At 41.4% G+C, this 17,492-nt stretch overlaps 2 protein-coding genes across 2 annotated transcripts in view; one reads left to right on the forward strand and one right to left on the reverse strand.

The window, feature by feature from the left end:
• LOC120427448 (protein unc-13 homolog 4B-like) overlaps positions 1-9,699 on the forward strand; it is a 31,988-nt gene extending 22,289 nt beyond the window's left edge. The window contains exons 7-10 of the mRNA XM_039592316.2: positions 7,965-8,459; positions 8,519-8,964; positions 9,040-9,239; positions 9,304-9,699. Of these exons, the coding sequence (XP_039448250.1) occupies positions 7,965-8,459; positions 8,519-8,964; positions 9,040-9,239; positions 9,304-9,428 (1,266 nt within the window). The 3' untranslated portion in view covers positions 9,429-9,699. The remainder of the gene's footprint in view (positions 1-7,964; positions 8,460-8,518; positions 8,965-9,039; positions 9,240-9,303) is intronic.
• On the reverse strand, positions 9,451-16,006 carry LOC120427449 (uncharacterized). The gene is made up of 4 exons (XM_039592317.2): positions 15,582-16,006; positions 12,505-12,939; positions 12,253-12,403; positions 9,451-10,074 (listed from the first exon to the last, which is right to left on the reverse strand). Exons 1-4 carry the CDS (start codon positions 15,733-15,735, stop codon positions 9,906-9,908), a joined length of 909 nt encoding a protein of 302 aa, XP_039448251.1. The 5' UTR covers positions 15,736-16,006; the 3' UTR covers positions 9,451-9,905.
• Between the last annotated feature and the right edge of the window lie 1,486 nt (positions 16,007-17,492).

Here is a 17,492-nt window from a genome sequence, read left to right on the forward strand (position 1 = left end):
TCGAACAAGCAGCTGTCAAAACCCAAAACCATGCACGCTGAAAAGCGACAACTCATTCAAAAGTTCAATGCAACCCTTATGAAACGCAACTCATTCTTCTAGGTAAAAAAAAACGAATTCTTCTAGGTATTCTACTCAAAATTGAGTTAAAAAAGTTCAACAAATCTTGAAAGTCGAGCTTGATTTAATTATTTAACATTTTTCATTTTCTTATTATTTTCGGTATCTTTTATTTTATATCAGCGCTGCTCATTCCCTACAACCTGTTCGAACGCGTTTGTTCGAGTTAAAAAAAAAAAAGTTTTCGCCGCGAGTTTTCGGAAGTTTCGCGATCGAAATGTCCACGGGCGGGGACGGAGCTGATGCTCCCGGGCGCGCTGCCACAAAGCAAACCCTGTCGAATCTGCCGCCGATGGAGCTCCTGATGGGCCGTAAAAACTGGCCGGACTGGAAGTTCGCTGTGCAGACGATGTTGGAGGTTGAAGGCCTTTGGGACGCAGTTGAACCGGCAGCAGGCGCTGTGGTCGACCCGGTGATGGACAAGTTGGCCAAGGGGCGGATCATCCTCATGGTCCACAATTCGAACTTCCACCACCTTAGGGGGGGTGCAAACGGCGAAGGAAGCTTGGACGAAGCTCGAAAATGTCTTCGAGGATTCCGGATTGACTCGACGGATGGCGCTAATCAACAAACTGACGTCGACGAGGCTGGACAACAGCGAGTCGATGCAAGCGTTTGTGTCCGACATACTGGAGGCCGCACAACAGTTGCGCGGAATCGGCTTTGACGTGACGGACGAGTGGGTCGGATCGTTCCTGCTCAACGGATTGCCAGCATCGTATCGTCCAATGATTATGGCCTTGGAAAATTGCGGCCAAGCAATCACAGGGGATCTAATCAAGACGAAGCTGCTGCAGGAGGTGTCTGTTCCGTCGGAGGGGGCCGCGTTCGCAAGCAACAAGGCGCACAAGAAGTCGACGAAAAGCCACCAGAGCAATCCACCCAGCAGTCACCCGAGCACATCCAAAGGACCGAAATGTCGGCGCTGCCACAACTACGGTCACATCGCTCGTGATTGTAAGATGAAGGAGCCGAAGAAGGACGGAAGTGCTTGGTGCACCGTGTTGTCGGCACTCAACGAGGAGGATGACAACTGGTACTTTGACTCCGCCGCATCGAACCATTTTCGAAGTCGGAAGCGATGCTGGAGGATCTTCAGCAGTATGGAGGCACCGTGGTTGCAGCCAACAGAGGGGCGATGAAGGTCGTGGCGAAGGGGCGGATGCAGCTCACCCCGAAAAGTTGCCCGAATTCCCCGATTGTCGTGAAGGACGTGCAAGTCATCCCGGAGCTGTCATCGAACCTGCTGTCAGTCAACCAGATCGTGAAGCGAGGCTGCACGGTAATCTTCAACTCCGCTGGAGTGAAGGTGCTGAACTCGGACGGTGACGTCATGGCAACTGGAACTCGTTACCGGGAACTATTCAAGCTCGATCTGCGATCGCAGGATACGAAGAGCGCACTCGCTTGCTCGTCTGCGGTTGGTCTCGAGGTCTGGCACCAGCGCCTGGGACACCTGAATTTGCCGAGCGTTCGAAAGCTAGCCAGTGGACTCGCCAACGGGATCAAGATCGTCGGTGCCGACAAGGAGGACTGCAAGGTGTGCCCGATGGGGAAGCACACACGACAGTCGTTCAACAAGAAGGGTTCGCGCGCTACCGGGATGCTGGATGTGGTTCACACCGACATCTGCGGACCGTTCGAAGTGCCATCGATGGCCGGAAGCAGATACTACATCCTGTTCGTGGACGACCGTTCCCGGAAGATGTGGGTGTTCTTCCTGAAGACGAAGTCGGAGGAGGAAGTCTTGAGAACCTTCAAGGAGTTCCATCTGATGGTCGAACGCCAGTCTGAGCGCAAGCTGAAGGTGCTGCGAAGTGACAACGGGAAGGAGTACGTGAACAACGGTATGAGAAGCTACCTGAAACAGCACGGCATCGTGCACCAGACGACGAACCCCTACACCCCAGAACAAAACGGCATGTCTGAGCGCGGAAACCGCTCAATTGTTGAGCGCGCTCGATGACTACTGTTCGGAGCTGGACTTGAGAAGAAGTTCTGGGCGGAAGCCGTGGGCACAGCTGCTTACTTGCTCAACCGGTCTCCCACGCAAGGTCACGAATCGACGCCGGAAGAGGTTTGGACACGCAAGAAGCCGGATTTGTCGCATCTGAGAATCTTCGGCACCAAAGCGATGGTCCAAATCCCCAAACAGAAGCGACGGAAGCTGGACCCGAAGTCGCACGAGTGCATTTTTGTCGGCTACGACGAACACGTGAAAGGGTATCGGTTCTACGACCCGCAGTCACGGAAAGTCTTCAGCAGCCGCGAGGTCCGCTTCATCAACGAAGGCGTACTGGAGAAGCAGGAGGATCGACGTCAAGAGCAAGTGGTGCGGCTGGACATCGAACCGTACGTGCCGCCGACAGTAAGTGGTTCGCCGAATCGCTTTGTGGAAATCGACGACGCCGCCGAGAACGAGCTGGAGAATCCCGACACGGACCGTGTCCCGGATGTCGACAACAGCGAAGACGAGTTTCTCGGGTTAGAGGAAACAGCTGGCTCAGTGACCGACGTGACCTCCGTGCTCCCACCGCAATCATCTTCAAATCCTCCGTTGTCACCGGAGTTGAGGCGCAGCGGTCGGGAGCACAAACTTCCAGGCAAGGTCGATGATTTCCATGTTTCGATCAGAGGTTTGCCGCGTCCCAATCCCTTACAGGAGGTCGAACCACCCGATACCAGCGACGACGACGCCCGCGAGGACAACTCGTCGGAGGAATCCGATGACCCGGTTCCGCCGAGTCGCGACGCGAGCTGCGTGGTGGCCACAGCCAGGAGTCTGGCAGTCGACGGCGATCCCTTGTCCCACAAGGATGCGCTGTCTCGAGAGGACTCTGCAAGCTGGAAAAAGGCCATGTTCGACGAGTACGAGGCGCTGATGGCGAACGACACCTGGACGCTGACGGAACTACCGAAGGGCAGAAAGGCCATCAAGTGTCGGTGGGTCTTCAAGACCAAGCACGACGCGAGTGGCATTGTAGATCGGCACAAGGCGCGGTTGGTTGTGAAAGGATTTTCGCAGCGAAAGGGGGAAGACTATGACGAAACCTACTCGCCAGTCGTACGTCACAGTTCCCTGCGATATCTGTTCGCGCTCTCCGCCAGATATGACTTGTCGATGGACCAGATGGACGCCACAACCGCCTTCCTGCAGAGCGAGTTGGAAGAGGAAATTTTCATGGAGCAGCCACCCTGTTACGAGGACCCGACCAGACGCAACCTGGTCTGCCGCTTGAACAAAGCGCTCTACGGATTGAAGCAGTCAAGTCGAGTGTGGAACGGAAAGTTGGACGCCGCACTGAAACGTTTTGGTCTGCATTCCTCGAAGTACGACCCGTGCCTGTACAACCGGATCGCCGACTGTAAGATACTTTTCGTCGCAATTTACGTCGACGACGTCGTGATCGTTTCCAATGACGAAGGGATGAAGAACGAGATCAAGGCCAAGCTGAGCAGCACATTCCGGATGAAGGACTTGGCACGTGTCAGCAGCTGCCTGGGCATCCGCGTCACCCGCGGACAAGGCTGTGTCGCGCTAGACCAGCAAGCATACATTGAATCGATGCTCACCCGGTTCAACATGCAGAACGCTAAGCCCGTGTCGATACCATCGAGCCCGTGCGTGAAGCTGATCAAGGAGATGGCGCCGAAAACGGCGGACGAGGCGGAGAAGATGAAACGAGTTCCCTACCCCGAAGCCGTAGGAAGTCTGATGTACCTGGCCACCTGTACCCGGCCGGACATCATGCACGCAGTGAACCAACTGAGTCGTTTCAACGCAAATCCTGGGCCGAAGCACTGGGAAGCAGTCAAACACCTGTTCCGGTACCTACGAGGCACGTGCGGGTTGAAGCTGCGTTACAGGAAGCACGGCCACAGAGCTAGTCGGGTACGCCGACGCAAGCTGGGCATCGGATTTGGACGACCGGAAGTCAACAAGTGACTACATCTTCATGCTGCAAGGAGGTGCAGTTGCTTGGAGCTGCAAGCGACAGCCGACTGTCGCGCTGTCAACCTGTGAAGCCGAGTATATGGCTTTGGCTGCCACTGTTCAGGAAGCTTCGTGGTGGCACGGATTGTTGGCTCAACTGGGACGAAAGCAACCGATCGAGCTACGCTGCGATAACCAGAGCGCCATCTGCATCGCCAAGAATGGAGGTTACACGCCGCGTACCAAGCATATCGACATTCGTCACCATTATATCTATGACGCCCTCGACAAGAAGATCGTGAAGCTGACCTACGTCAGCACGGACGAGCAGACGGCGGACGGCCTGACAAAGTCTCTGGAACGGATCAAGCTGGAGCGCAACCGATCAGCGATGAGGATCAGTGGATCAGCTTAAGGAGGTGTGTTGGAGACTTAAGCTGTCCACTTGTCTGTGGTAGATTAGTAAACAAGAAGAAATGAGTAAACGCCCTTTAGCGTGTAGCTCAACTCCTGCCAGATATTTTCACTCTGCTGTTACCACTCTCGAATTAAACTTTGACAAACGTACACGCGGTTTTTATTTCTACTGCCGCTCCACCTTTTACAGATATAAATCTCATCTAAAACATTCTAGCCTAAACTTTGATAAATCATTGTTTTAGTTTAGCATCACTATTTCTATTTCAAACAACTAAAAACATAAAAACCTATCAGATGATTTTATACAAAAGTTTTACAATGTTTGTAAATTTAAGTTGACTCTGACCTTACTCTCTAGTATTGGGTGGTATGATGCCCATATTGAAGAACTAAAAAACGCGTTTTGTGATAAAATAACTATAGGGTTAGCGAATTTTCACGATTTCACAGCACTCGTGATAATTCGTGACATTTAAACTTTTTTCTGTACACACTAAACTCGTAAAAAATTTCATATGTTTGTAATTGTAAGCTCGATCTGCAAAAATAAATAAATAAATAAAATAAAGAGATTTGCAAAATGATGATGTATGATCCGCACAACCTCACTGCCAGGCAGGCAGGCAGGCAAGCGGAGCACGCAGGTGAATTTAAAAATAATTGTTTCTTAGAGCCGTTTGCGCAAAAATTGTCATTTTCAGAAGCTAATAACTTTTCAGCAAAAAATCCTAAAATTATGGTCTCTTCGGGAAAGTTGTTCTAAATTTAATGAATGTTATTCATCTGAGAATTGATAAAGATTGGATGACTATTGCGCCCTCCGCAAGTGAAAACTGAAACAAATGATTTTCTCCATACATTTCGACGATTTTTCCCATGAGCAACTCTCTACGAAATCGGCCGATTTCGACCATTTTTATTGTTTGTATTTTTTTATTTCACTCAAACGTTGTGGGGGCCTTCCCTATGACCAAATAAGCTATTTTGCGTCATTGGTTCACCCATAGAAGTCTCCATACAATTTTGGCTGCTGTCCATACAAAAATGGTATGTAAATATTCAAACAGCTGAAACTTTTGAGTGAATTTTCTGATCAATTTGGTGTCTTTGGCAAAGTTGTAGGTATTGTTGAGGACCTGTGAGAAAAAATAGGTACACGGAAAAAAAAATTGCAGATTTTTTAATCAACTTTTTTTTCACTAAAACTCAATTTCCCGAAATACGTATTTTTTGATTTTCGAGATTTTTTGATATGTTTTTGGGGACAAAAATCCGCAACTTTTGAGCCATAGAGAAACATGGTCAAAAAATCTGCCGCCGAGTTATGATTTTTTGAAAAAATAGTGATTTTTGGAAAAATCGTTTGACATTATTTTTTAATGCAAAATTGAATTTGCAATCGAAAAGTACTCTACAGATTTTTTGATAAAGGGCTCCGTTTTCAAGATATAGTCACCGAAAGTTTGATTTAAGCGAAATATTTGCAGTTTTTCAATTTTTAAAAATAGTGACCATGAGTGACCATTTCTAAAAATATTTTTTTTTAAAGTTCAGAAAATTTGTTATAAAATTGTCTAAGAGACATTGGGCGTAATATTCAATGTTTGGCCCTTTGAAAATGTCAGTCTTGATTTAAAAAAAATCAAAATATTTTTTCGAAAAGATCGTAAAATTTCACGAATGTTTCATGTATTATCATTGAAAATCGGACCATTAGTTGCTGAGATATCGTCATTAGAAAATTGTGTGTTTTTTTGGTGATATTAAGAAAACTTCAATTTTCGTGTTTCTTTTTCTTAAAGCGGCTCTATCTCAGCAACCCGAGGTCCAATCTTCAATGTCTCTTAGACAATTTTATAACAAATTTTCTGAACTTTTCAAAAAAAATATTTTTAGAAATGGTCACTCATGTTCACTATTTTTAAAAATTGAAAAACTGCAAATATTTCGCTAAAATCAAACTTTCGGTGACTATATCTTGAAAACGGAGCCCTTTATCAAAAAATCTGTAAAGTACTTTTCGATTGCAAATTCAATTTTGCATTAAAAAATAATGTCAAACTTATTTTTGCATGAAACTTTGATTTTTTTCAAAAAATCACTATTTTTTCAAAAAATCATAACTCGGCGGCAGATTTTTTGACCATGTTTCTCTATGGCTCAAAAGTTGCGGATTTTTGTCCCCTAAAACATATCAAAAAATCTCGAAAATCAAAAAATACGTATTTTGGTAAATTGAGTTTTAGGGAAAAAAAATTGATTAAAAAATCTGCATTTTTTTCCGTGTACCTATTTTTTCTCAAAAGTCCTCAACATTACCTACAACTTTGCCCAAGACAACAAATTGATCAGAAAATTCACTCAAAAGTTACAGCTGTTTGAATATTTACATACCATTTTTGTATGGACAGCTGCCAAAATTGTATGGAGACTTCTATGGGTGAACCAATGACACAAAATAGCTTATTTGGTCATAGGGAAGGCCCCCACAAAGTTTGAGCCAAATCAAAAAATACAAATAAAATCCATTTCCGGTTTTGGTAGAGAATTGCTCCCATACAAACTTCAAGCGATTAAAGGTTCCCGTGGTCAGAATGAGCTCAACTTTTGAATTTAGCTTAGCCTAGTGATGGGTAATTTTTTTATTTCATGGGGTAGCCCCGAGAAAGCCCGGATTTGGACCACCCCAATAAGCAACCACGCGCACCCTCTTATTTTTACTATAGTACTTGTTCGGAAACGGGGCTGACAGAAAAATGACGAGGGGTCTATCAATGGAGACAATTTTTTATGAGAAAAAAATTAAAGAATATCGATAAAAGTTCCAGAGCATACCCTTTTGATTTCTTTGAATATGACTTGAAATGCCATGATACCTTAAGGTGAAGCCGTTGATAATTTTTGATGAAAATTGATCATCACTATAAAATATATTGTATTAAATTCAATTTAACGAAATTCAGCACCAAAAGGAATCAGCATGTGCCGGGTGTTGTGTTCTTCAAGCTACTGAAAGAATTTTCGATCTAAATCAAATGTGTTTAAAAATTTATATGATTTTGTAGTACAATCATTGACGTCTATAGAGCAATCATAGAGCTATCTACGTGCGCTTGTATTGCGTGTACGTACACGAAAAGAAAGTGAGGTTAAATTTTGTCCAGACAGCAAAATCAAATGGTGCGCCAACGTCATAAAGCTCTATTGATTAATGACGATTTCCGTAACTTTACATGGAAAGGGATAATCGTTACCAACAGGAATCAGCATGTGTAGGGAACTATTCTAAACAACTTGTTGAAGGAATTTTGTCAAAATATTGAAAGCGACGCAAAATTTATATTTTTGAACAAAAAATCATGACAATCATGGAAGTCTTCACGTTAAAAATGATTTTTTATTTGATGATCATCATTTTTGCATCCACTCAGTTGTGATAAAAAATAGATGATAAATTCAAACAAGATATTTATGCATTACTATTTTACAGGACATTTGCAGCTGCTGTGTTTACTATGCGGATCGTATTTCTACGAAGCTTCGACCGCCACTGGATACAAAATCCGTTGATGCGTCTTCTTCCCTAGAAATGGCACAGAAGTGCAACTTGGTCAACTCTAATCTCTCCATCCTGATTGAGGTGATGACCAGCCTTCCCGATGATGTGGGCTACTGCCAGGTCGATATCAACGCTAATAACGAACAACAGCAGCTTGAGCAAACACTTCCGATTAATGGACTGAGTAGTTGGAAAACGAAAACTCTCAAGCTGCTGGTTGACCGTTGTATGGCTTTCCTTAAAGTGAAAATGGAAGATTCGTTGAACAACTTTGAACGCGTGAAAGGAGAAACAGAGAACTTTACCAATAAAACATCGACGATGATTAAAAGAGATCTGCAAGATTCTGACTTGCGCTTGGTTGAGGACGAGTTGTGGAAAGGAATTACCACCGAAATAAGTGCCATCATTAAACGCTCAATTGATGTGAGTACAAAATGAATTGGTTTTTTTATAAAATGAATAACACGTTGGTATATTTACAGAAAAAAGCATCAATTTCATCGTTCGGTAATCTAAAAGATTTTTACGCAATAATTGCTCAAGCGTACCTTCCCGAGCTGCAGGATCTTCAAGATGATAAAATACTCAGTGAAAGACTGTTTACAATCGAGAAACAACTGTACCTGTACAGTAGCAGCACACGTGACCTTATCCACCAGTACTATCTGGCTTGCCTGGATGCACAAAACCGACTCGACGAACCAGATCGGGGTGTGCTGACGGTGCGGTGTGCCTTCCGGAATGACACCCTGGAAATCCAAATGATTGGAGCGGAAGACATTAAACTGCCGCTCGATTTCAAGGGATCTTGTGATTCGTACGTAAAGCTCAACCTGGTTCCTGGGTACAAATTTTCGAGCGTCACAATGCCTAAAACGCGGACCAAGTCCAAGAACCACTCGCCGACGTACAACGAAAAATTCGCACTGTAAGTATATCGAGATTTTTTTTTATGCCTGAAATGTTCAAAATGTCTATCTAATTTCCCCTTATTTTGTTTCAGCAAACTATCGGAGGAACAGCGCAACATCCCGGGAGCACTGCTAGCGTTCAACGTGAAAGTGTCCGAAATGTTGGGCCTCTCACAGAGACATGTTGGCGAGTGCTTCATCCGGTTGGACAGCATTCCTACGCTGGAATCCGATCGCGACATCAACAGCATTGACATCCAGCAACTGTTCCTCACCATGCCTGAGAATATTGGTAACATTTTCTCAATTTCTATCAAATAGAAGTCATTGATAATCAATTAATTCCTTTTTTGTAGAGTCCGATTGCATTCCCGTGCTCGAATACCGACAAAATGACAAAGAAGCCGTTCAATTCTTCAAGAAACTTAAGCAAAAGCTAGGCAAAGCAGTCTACACTGGTAGTGTGATCAGCATCTTTTAAGTTTATCAACCGTTCTGACAGAGAAAAGAAAGCGCATTTATTAAATATGACTAACGTTACTACCATAGATATTTGATTGTTCGTTCATTTGAACTGAAAACGTTTTATTTGTTTAATTTTCTTCGTGCCGAAGTACATTATCTAACCTTCCTTCGCAGAAATCCAACGAAAGCCATCGTCGACATTTATGGTCAGTACGTGTTTATTGCTTAAAATATAATTAAATTTAGTCCATAAATAAATAAATAAAACAAGCACTTTTTCAACAATGGCCGAACCAAATTGGACATCCGAAATTAGCACTTTCTCGTATTTGAATTTTCAAATCACGTGTGCGCGCAAATTCCACTCCTTATCGCGCCATCATAAATCTATCGAAAGTGTGCAGACCACGTACAACAAGCAAACGCGCACGCGCGTCGACCCTTTTTGATGTCTTCAGTTCAGTTCCGCATTGATTTCTCCTCGTAAATTGGCTCAATCGTCCCTTTCGACGCCTTCGTTGCTGCTGGCCGCGGCGGATGACGTCTGATCTATACTGTTGCCGTTGTGGTCATCGTCGTCGTTAACGTGGTCCTCCTTTTTTGCCTGCATCCGGAATGCGGTTTGCACGGATTTTGAGTAGGGGACAAACATCCGGAGAACCCTGATGGAACAGAGAGAGAAAGTGTTTCAATTGACTAACTCATTTGTTTTAATAGTTTCGAGTAGTCTCGAGAGTTTTGTTGAGATTGGTCATTATTTGTCTCAAATTTCATATAATTTTACATTTTTAATTTTCGCGATTTGGCATTTTGTTACTTAGGAAAATTCTTCATGATCTGGCAAATCATCTCTGATAGCATTTTTTCGTGACTGGTGCAATTCTCTAGAATTCAGCAAATCGACTTTTCATTGTATTTTATATTTGTATGGAGCTTTGTCCACCGTTTCCTTATGTGGCAATCACGGCCACATGCTAAGATCACATTGAGAATTGGAGAAAGAGAGACGAAAAAGGAACGATGAGGTCCTTATTTGAGTCTCGTTTTTATTACTCTCGTCCTCTTTCGTCTTGTCTTAGCAATAAACAGTGCTTGGTTCGAAGCAGGTAAAGAACCAACGCGCTTGGAATAGTTTTAGTAAAATAAAAGCAGATAGTTCTGAGCATCGAGAGAGTTCACATCATTCAATATCACCACCCTCATCAAGGGCTGGCCAGTATGGCTGGCCCTAAATTCCCACACTTATGTGCAAATAAGCCATTTTGCATGATTAGTTTCTTCATACAAGAATAATATTAAAAACGTTTCTTAATTTAAGTGCTCATAACTTTTGACAGGATTATCAGATCTTCAATGATTTAGGCTCAAGGTCTTTCAATTATCTAACTGACGACGTATAGTATGATGGACCCGGACATCATTTTTATCAAATTATTTGAGACCCGGCTTTCAGAAAATGTGCACGCTAATAACTTTTGATAGGGTTGTCAGATTTTCGATATTTTGGGCTCATTGAAAAGGTCTTTCAAAAACCTTTCTAAAAATATATAACAAGCCCGTCTCACAAAAACTACCCTTTTCACAAGCTTTTCGAAATTTAGTTGAAATTGTTTTTTTTCGCACAACTTTTGAAGTATTTTTCTAAACTTCATAACATTAACTACGGTCTTATGTGACCCCAAGACGGATCGAATGTGAGGCCAAAACGGATAAACCGGTTCAGCCAGTTCGGAGATAATAGAGTGCATTTTTTAGCACATACTTACAGACATACACACACACGGACATTTGCCCAGAATTTGATTCTGAGTCGATAGGTATACGTGAAGGTGAGTCTACGAGGTCGAATTAAGAAGTTCATTTTTCGAGTGATTTTACCTTTTCTCAGAAGGTGTGGAAGGCAACACGTTACTTAATCCACCTTAAGGTTGTTGGTGTCTTTCTCACGTTAGTCTCGTGAACATAGTTTCTTTTTTCCAAAATAATCATGATCGACCTACAAATGTCTCTAAGTTTTACTTCATATACTCATAACTTTTGATAGGATTGTCAGATTTTCAATATTGGAGAGGTCTTTAAAATACCTTTCTAAAAATGTATAGCAAACAAAAACCACCCTTTTTCACTATCTTCCGGACTTCAGTCGAAATCGTTTTTTCAGCATAACTTTTGAAGTACTTTACGAAACATTATAATTTTCTATAGCGACTTATGGGACCCCAAGACGGATCGAATGAGCCCAAATGGATAAAATCGGTTCAGCCAGTGCCGAGATAATCGAGTGACAATTTTTTGACCAACATCCCACCACACAGAGAGAGAGAGAGAGAGAGAGAGAGAGAGAGAGAGATTTGCTCAGAAAATGATTCTGAGTCGATATGTCTAAATGAATTACGAAGTTCAATTTTCGAGTGATTTTATAGCCATTCCTTAATGAGGCGAAGAAGGCAAAAATGGGGGCTGTCCATAGAAAAGTGCTATGAAATCATTCGATAATCTGCATCTCGAAATATGATTATCTGATCGATTTGATATGATGAGATGTCTATCCTACAGATCTGATTTGCAATGTTAAAAAGCGACGTTTATTTTTTTTTTCAACTTTCTGAAAAAAAAATGTTTTTAGATTTTTGAAACCACGACTTACATTTCAAATAAAGGCAGGGCCAAATAATTCAATTAAACATATGATTCAAGCCCTTTTTTTCAAATATGAACAAGGATGAATACTATTTGAAACATTAATACAATTCTATTGAATAATGTAACCTTTAATTGGCTGGCTTAAATCATTTTAAAATTAAAAACAAGACTCAAATTTTCATCAAGGTAACACTTACGATTGCAACGGATACTCCTCGTCTATCACGTCGAACATTCGTTTGGCTCGACAGCTGAGCAGATTTTCCTCCGGACAGTTATCGATGGTGAAAGCTTCCATGGCTTTCAGTGCAAATCGGGTCACCTCCTTAAGCCGGTGGTCGTAGTCATCTGTAACAAAGTCAACGGAGTCAGTTTTGGGTGGTGATTTGCAGAAGCCAGCGCGCGCCGTTCAATCACGTTCCGCCGAATCGATAACGAATTCAACTCACATTTTAGGTCGTAGCTGCGGCGTCGGTAATCGTCCCCTCGTTCTCCCTCGCCACTGTCACTGTCGCTTTCACTTGGCTTCAGTGTGGGAATGAAAAACAAGAGACACAGCAGAGCGATGAATTTGACAATTTTCTTGAATATCACAATCTTGAGCAATATCTTGGCAAGGGTGAACCAATTCAGCTTGAACTTGAGTTTGCTCAGAAGCCACCCCTCGGGACTCAGGAAGGGCATTCCATGGGACGGTGCAGGGGCCGTTTGCGGAGGTGGGCCGTACACGGGAGCCGGTGGTCCGTACACTGGCTTAGGACTAGGCGGGCCGTACACGGGCTTCGAGGCTCCGTAACCGCTGGTCAAACTGTACTCATACGACGACGATGGAACGCTGCTGTAGTCCTCGCGAGCTATTCTTACGACGGCTGGGTGACGAAATTCTAATGAACAAAAAAATTGGAAAAAAAAGTCTGGTTAGTCTAACACAGTTCATAGCCAATTTGCTCTCATAATCAAATTTCGACTTGAACTGGTGGACAAGTGACGAACTTGTTTGTTTATTAGACCGATTCTTCGGCTCCTTTTCAAAAAAAACCCCAGGTTTTTTTCAGCGTTTTGGCTGTAGTGGTAAAATAAAAGTAGAAACCCCCTAATGTTATTACATATTTGGAAAGATAATTGAATTTCCTACAAAGAAATTTCATGCAGAATTAACCATATAGTACCTGTGCTTCCCCTGAAATGAAAATGTAGCGTGACGGGACAACATCGTAAAACTGGACTTTTAAATGGCACACTACAAAAATCGCTACAGTTTTGCCAGTTTGATTTTTAAAAATTTTGCTCTTCTACACATTATCACAAATTAATAAACGAATCTTTTGCACCTTGAACTGAACGAATTGGTTGGAATTTGAGTTTTTGCCAGCTATTTCTTTTCGTGACGGGACAACGAAAGGAGCAGATTTATGAAAAAACTCCTCTCCCATTCAATGGCTTGCAGACCATATTTGGTCAATATTTTTGGCTCTTGAGGTAAGAAAACGTATTTAAAGCACATTGCAAATATTGAATTATAATAAAAATGAAATCTTTCATATTAAAAATCACATTGAAAATTGAAAAAAGTTACATTTTGGTGAAGCTTCGCTAAGAATCGGTCATTAGCGTGTTTCACGGGTATATGAAAAAGACAAAAGTGTTTAATTTTGAGCGTATCAACAGGAATTTTCAAGCATTATGGTCCCAAAAGCTAGCCTGTAAATTTGAGATCATTTGATTAAGGTTTAGTGGTTCCACCATTGACTCGAAGATAGTTTGGAACTTCAATCAATCTACTATGGGGAATTTATACTTTTTACTTTCTCTTGGAAAAAAATCCCAAAACTCTTCTTATACATAGAATTTATAGGTTTTGATCCGCGGAACAACTTTATAGAACATCACAAAGCGCTAAGAATCGATCCCGAAAATATTAGGATGTTTTTGGAGTTTGTTTTTTTCCTGGAAAAACTTCCTAGCACGTTGCGTTCTCATTAAAATGAGAAAATTGCGTAGAATTAGAAAAACTTTCTCGAAAAAGAGTTACCCAGTCACGAAATATTCTAGCAGAGCTGGTTCTGCCAGAGTCCTGCTGAAAGGTGGAAAATTTCTGCTAGCATGCTGTACAAATTTCGAGGTCTGTTAGAAATCTGCTAGAATCCTGGTAGAAATTAAATTGATTGAACAATCATTCAAACTTCAAACGCTCAAAATTAAACACTTTTGTCTTTTTTAATATATAAGTTATAAAACGTCCATTATGAAAGGGTGGTTTCTTTTAATTAATTACTCCAAAGTGTTGAGTTTGACGGTCCAAAACATTCTGATTTTATTATGATCGAAAAGTCCCCCAGAGCCTCACACACGAGGTACTGAGGTTTTGCTTGCAAAGCATTAATCGAGCTACTTGCTTTAATCGCGGCGAGGTAAACGAAGTTTAGCTTTGTTCGCAGTTTGGGTTACTGTTGTCGGCTGTGCTGACGATGTTGGTGGCGTCGATCAATTATGCGGAAAGCAATTTCCGTAACTTATATATCCTTGAACCACATTATTGCTTATAAGACAGTTTAAACAAAAAGGACTCTATGTTCTAGAAAGTTGTGTGAAATTAACCCAAAATCACTGTAGATTTTAAAAGAATTTGATTGAAAAGCACACATTGTTAACAAAATGTGGTAATAAAAAGCTCCAAGAGATCCTTCTTCTACGCTAATGTTGGTGTATAAAATAGTCTTAATTGTTTTTACAATGCAATTTCATGAATTATTTGATAAACGATCTAGCCCCTACGGATTTGATGTTTAGAACATTTTCTTTAGGGAGACTTGATCCATGCATTTTTGTAGTCACGGAAAAACGACAACTTACGCACTAAAATCCACCGGTCCTTGGCAATATTTATTGCAGGATTATAGGTACCAACTCGGTTGTAAAGCAGATTTGCAGTTATTTTTCATTTCCTCTTAAATTAAAACGTCAAAAGCATTTGTCAAACTAAAGTTTTCGCCATCATTGTTTGACTATTTTCGAACACGTGGTTTCGTGCTTTTGGCTGTCAGTAAAAAAATGAAATAACTTGGAAAATTGTGGTAACGACAGCAATTTGAGGAATCAGTTTTTGCTAGGTTTAAGAATTGGTGATTGTTTCTGTGATCAAAACGCTCTGTTTTAGATAACTCATCCAAAAAAAACCTTACTCCACTCTATCGTATACGTGAAGTAGTCAGTCTGTTCACGGGATACATCACATTTTGTGGTCTCGATAGGGATTTAACCCTAGCCAACTGAGGTGAGAGGCAAACATGCTAACCACTACGCCATCGACCCGGTATGCCGTCGATTTATTTTTCGGTCATAGGCAAAAGCTTTTCAATAATACTTTATTTTCAAAAAATATTGAAAAATTTAACTTATTTCCCTTCACTGATCAATAACAATTGTATCCTTTAATTATGTTTAGTACTAAGCTTAAATTTATTTTAACCAACATTTTTTATATGTTGAACAAAACTTTACAAGAGATGAAAAAAGTATCACTAACCACTTCCTCGATTAACATTAATCTGGTGCGAGTTCTGTAGCGCCATCAGGTAGGAGTCCTTGGCATTTTTCGCCTCGTCCGCGGTGGCGACAATGCCTACTAGAGCAAGGCCTACCACAAGCGCCAACGTGTTATTCATTTTAAAAATGTTCATCACGAGAATTTTTCAGTAAATCAGCACACTATCCAACACAGACACCGCACACTTCACATCGAGCAGGGATATATTCCGGCCCTATCCGTTACGACCGAAGACACTCAAGGTACTGAACGTCGATCCGGCACTTGTTGCTAATTTTCTCCAATTTCGAACCTACAAATGCAAATGAAACCGCGTCGCGTGGTAGCTAAAAAATCACGCATTCCTGTGCCGAATCGGGGTTACCTTACATTTGCGCGCGCGACTCATATTGGCAGCATTGTCGGAGAAGTGGTGGCGGCTTTGGGACATCCAAATGTGTGATGTCTTTCTGATCCCACCCCCACAAACTCCAGCGAATCATTTGCAACGATTTTTTCTTATCGTGGAAAGGAGTTCCCGGTAGTTTATCGATTCAACTCGCGATCAAAACCGTACAGTGGTTAGCACATATGAGATGATCACTTTACACAATTAAAGACAGGTGAAAAAGAAATAAAAACAAACGAGGGTTTTTATAGTAAATTAAGTAACAATATTTGAATCAAATCAGTGATTTTTTGTGATGTTACGAAGACAGTTTATTAAAAATTATTACACACATTTATTTCAAATGCTAATTTATTTTAATGTGCCCACTACTGTACATTCTCCCCTCGATTTTGAATAAAATCCAAAAAGAAGAGAAATTTTTATTTTCAATAGTACACTGTGGTGCGATATGGAGAGTGAAAGCTACGTGCTCAGAATTCATAACCAAGTTAAGAGAATTTGATGCCGTTTTCAACAGATAATCTGATTCGACAACGCGAAATTGTTAGCTGAAAATGTATTCCGGTTAACAAGGGCTGTTATTAACCAGAATCATTTATCCATTAATTAATCCATTAGTCGGATTAGGCATCAATTAGTTTTGAATATACCTACTGCTTTCCTAAGCTATTCTCCAAGAAACCCGAAAATGGATTTCAGTTGTGTTTAGTCTATTGCAGGGGTGCCCAACCTTTTGGCCCTGCGGGCCAGATCTAATTTTTCTGAAGCAGTGGCGGGCCGGAACTAATATTTGATAAAAGTTGAAAAAGTAAACACATTTTTAAGCTTTTTTTTTTAAAAAAAAAACTTAATCAATAAAAAGTTGTTCTGGAAAAATACATTATTTTTACTTACTTATTTATGAAAAAAAAAAGAAAATAGAAAAAAAACTTCAATTTGAAGTAAACACAGTTAAAACTGAAATAAATAACATTTAGTCTCTTTTTGAAAATTTTAACACAACAATCCAAGTTTTTTCATAAATTTACAATTTTACGAAATGGATAATTTTGTTTTCCTGCACAATTTTTCAATTAAAAAATATCAACATAAAAATTATAAGTGTTAAATATGAAGACTATTCTTATTATATGTTAAAATTTGATCTCAAGCTTATTTTTTTTATTCATACAATAATTTTATTTATTTAATACTTCATGAACAGCCTTAAGGGCCGGTCATAAAACTATTTTGAAAAGCCATCGCGGGCCGGATGAAATAGCTTCACGGGCTGGATCCGGCCTGCGGGCCGGACGTTGGGCAGGCCTGGTCTATTGAGTCAATGATTGTCTATTGCTGATTTCTTTATGTCAAAGGCAAAGCAAATTCGCTCCTAAATATCCGCTTATTCGATTGCTCGCTGAGTCGACCGTATTCGAATTTTGGATTAGAACGTCAAAAGCAGTTGTTAAACTAATGTTTTCGCCCTCATTGTTTGACCATTTTCGAACACGTGGTTT

This window comes from Culex pipiens, chromosome 1, assembly GCF_016801865.2.
Source record: "Culex pipiens pallens isolate TS chromosome 1, TS_CPP_V2, whole genome shotgun sequence".
In the NCBI taxonomy this organism is placed as follows: domain Eukaryota; kingdom Metazoa; phylum Arthropoda; class Insecta; order Diptera; family Culicidae; genus Culex; species Culex pipiens.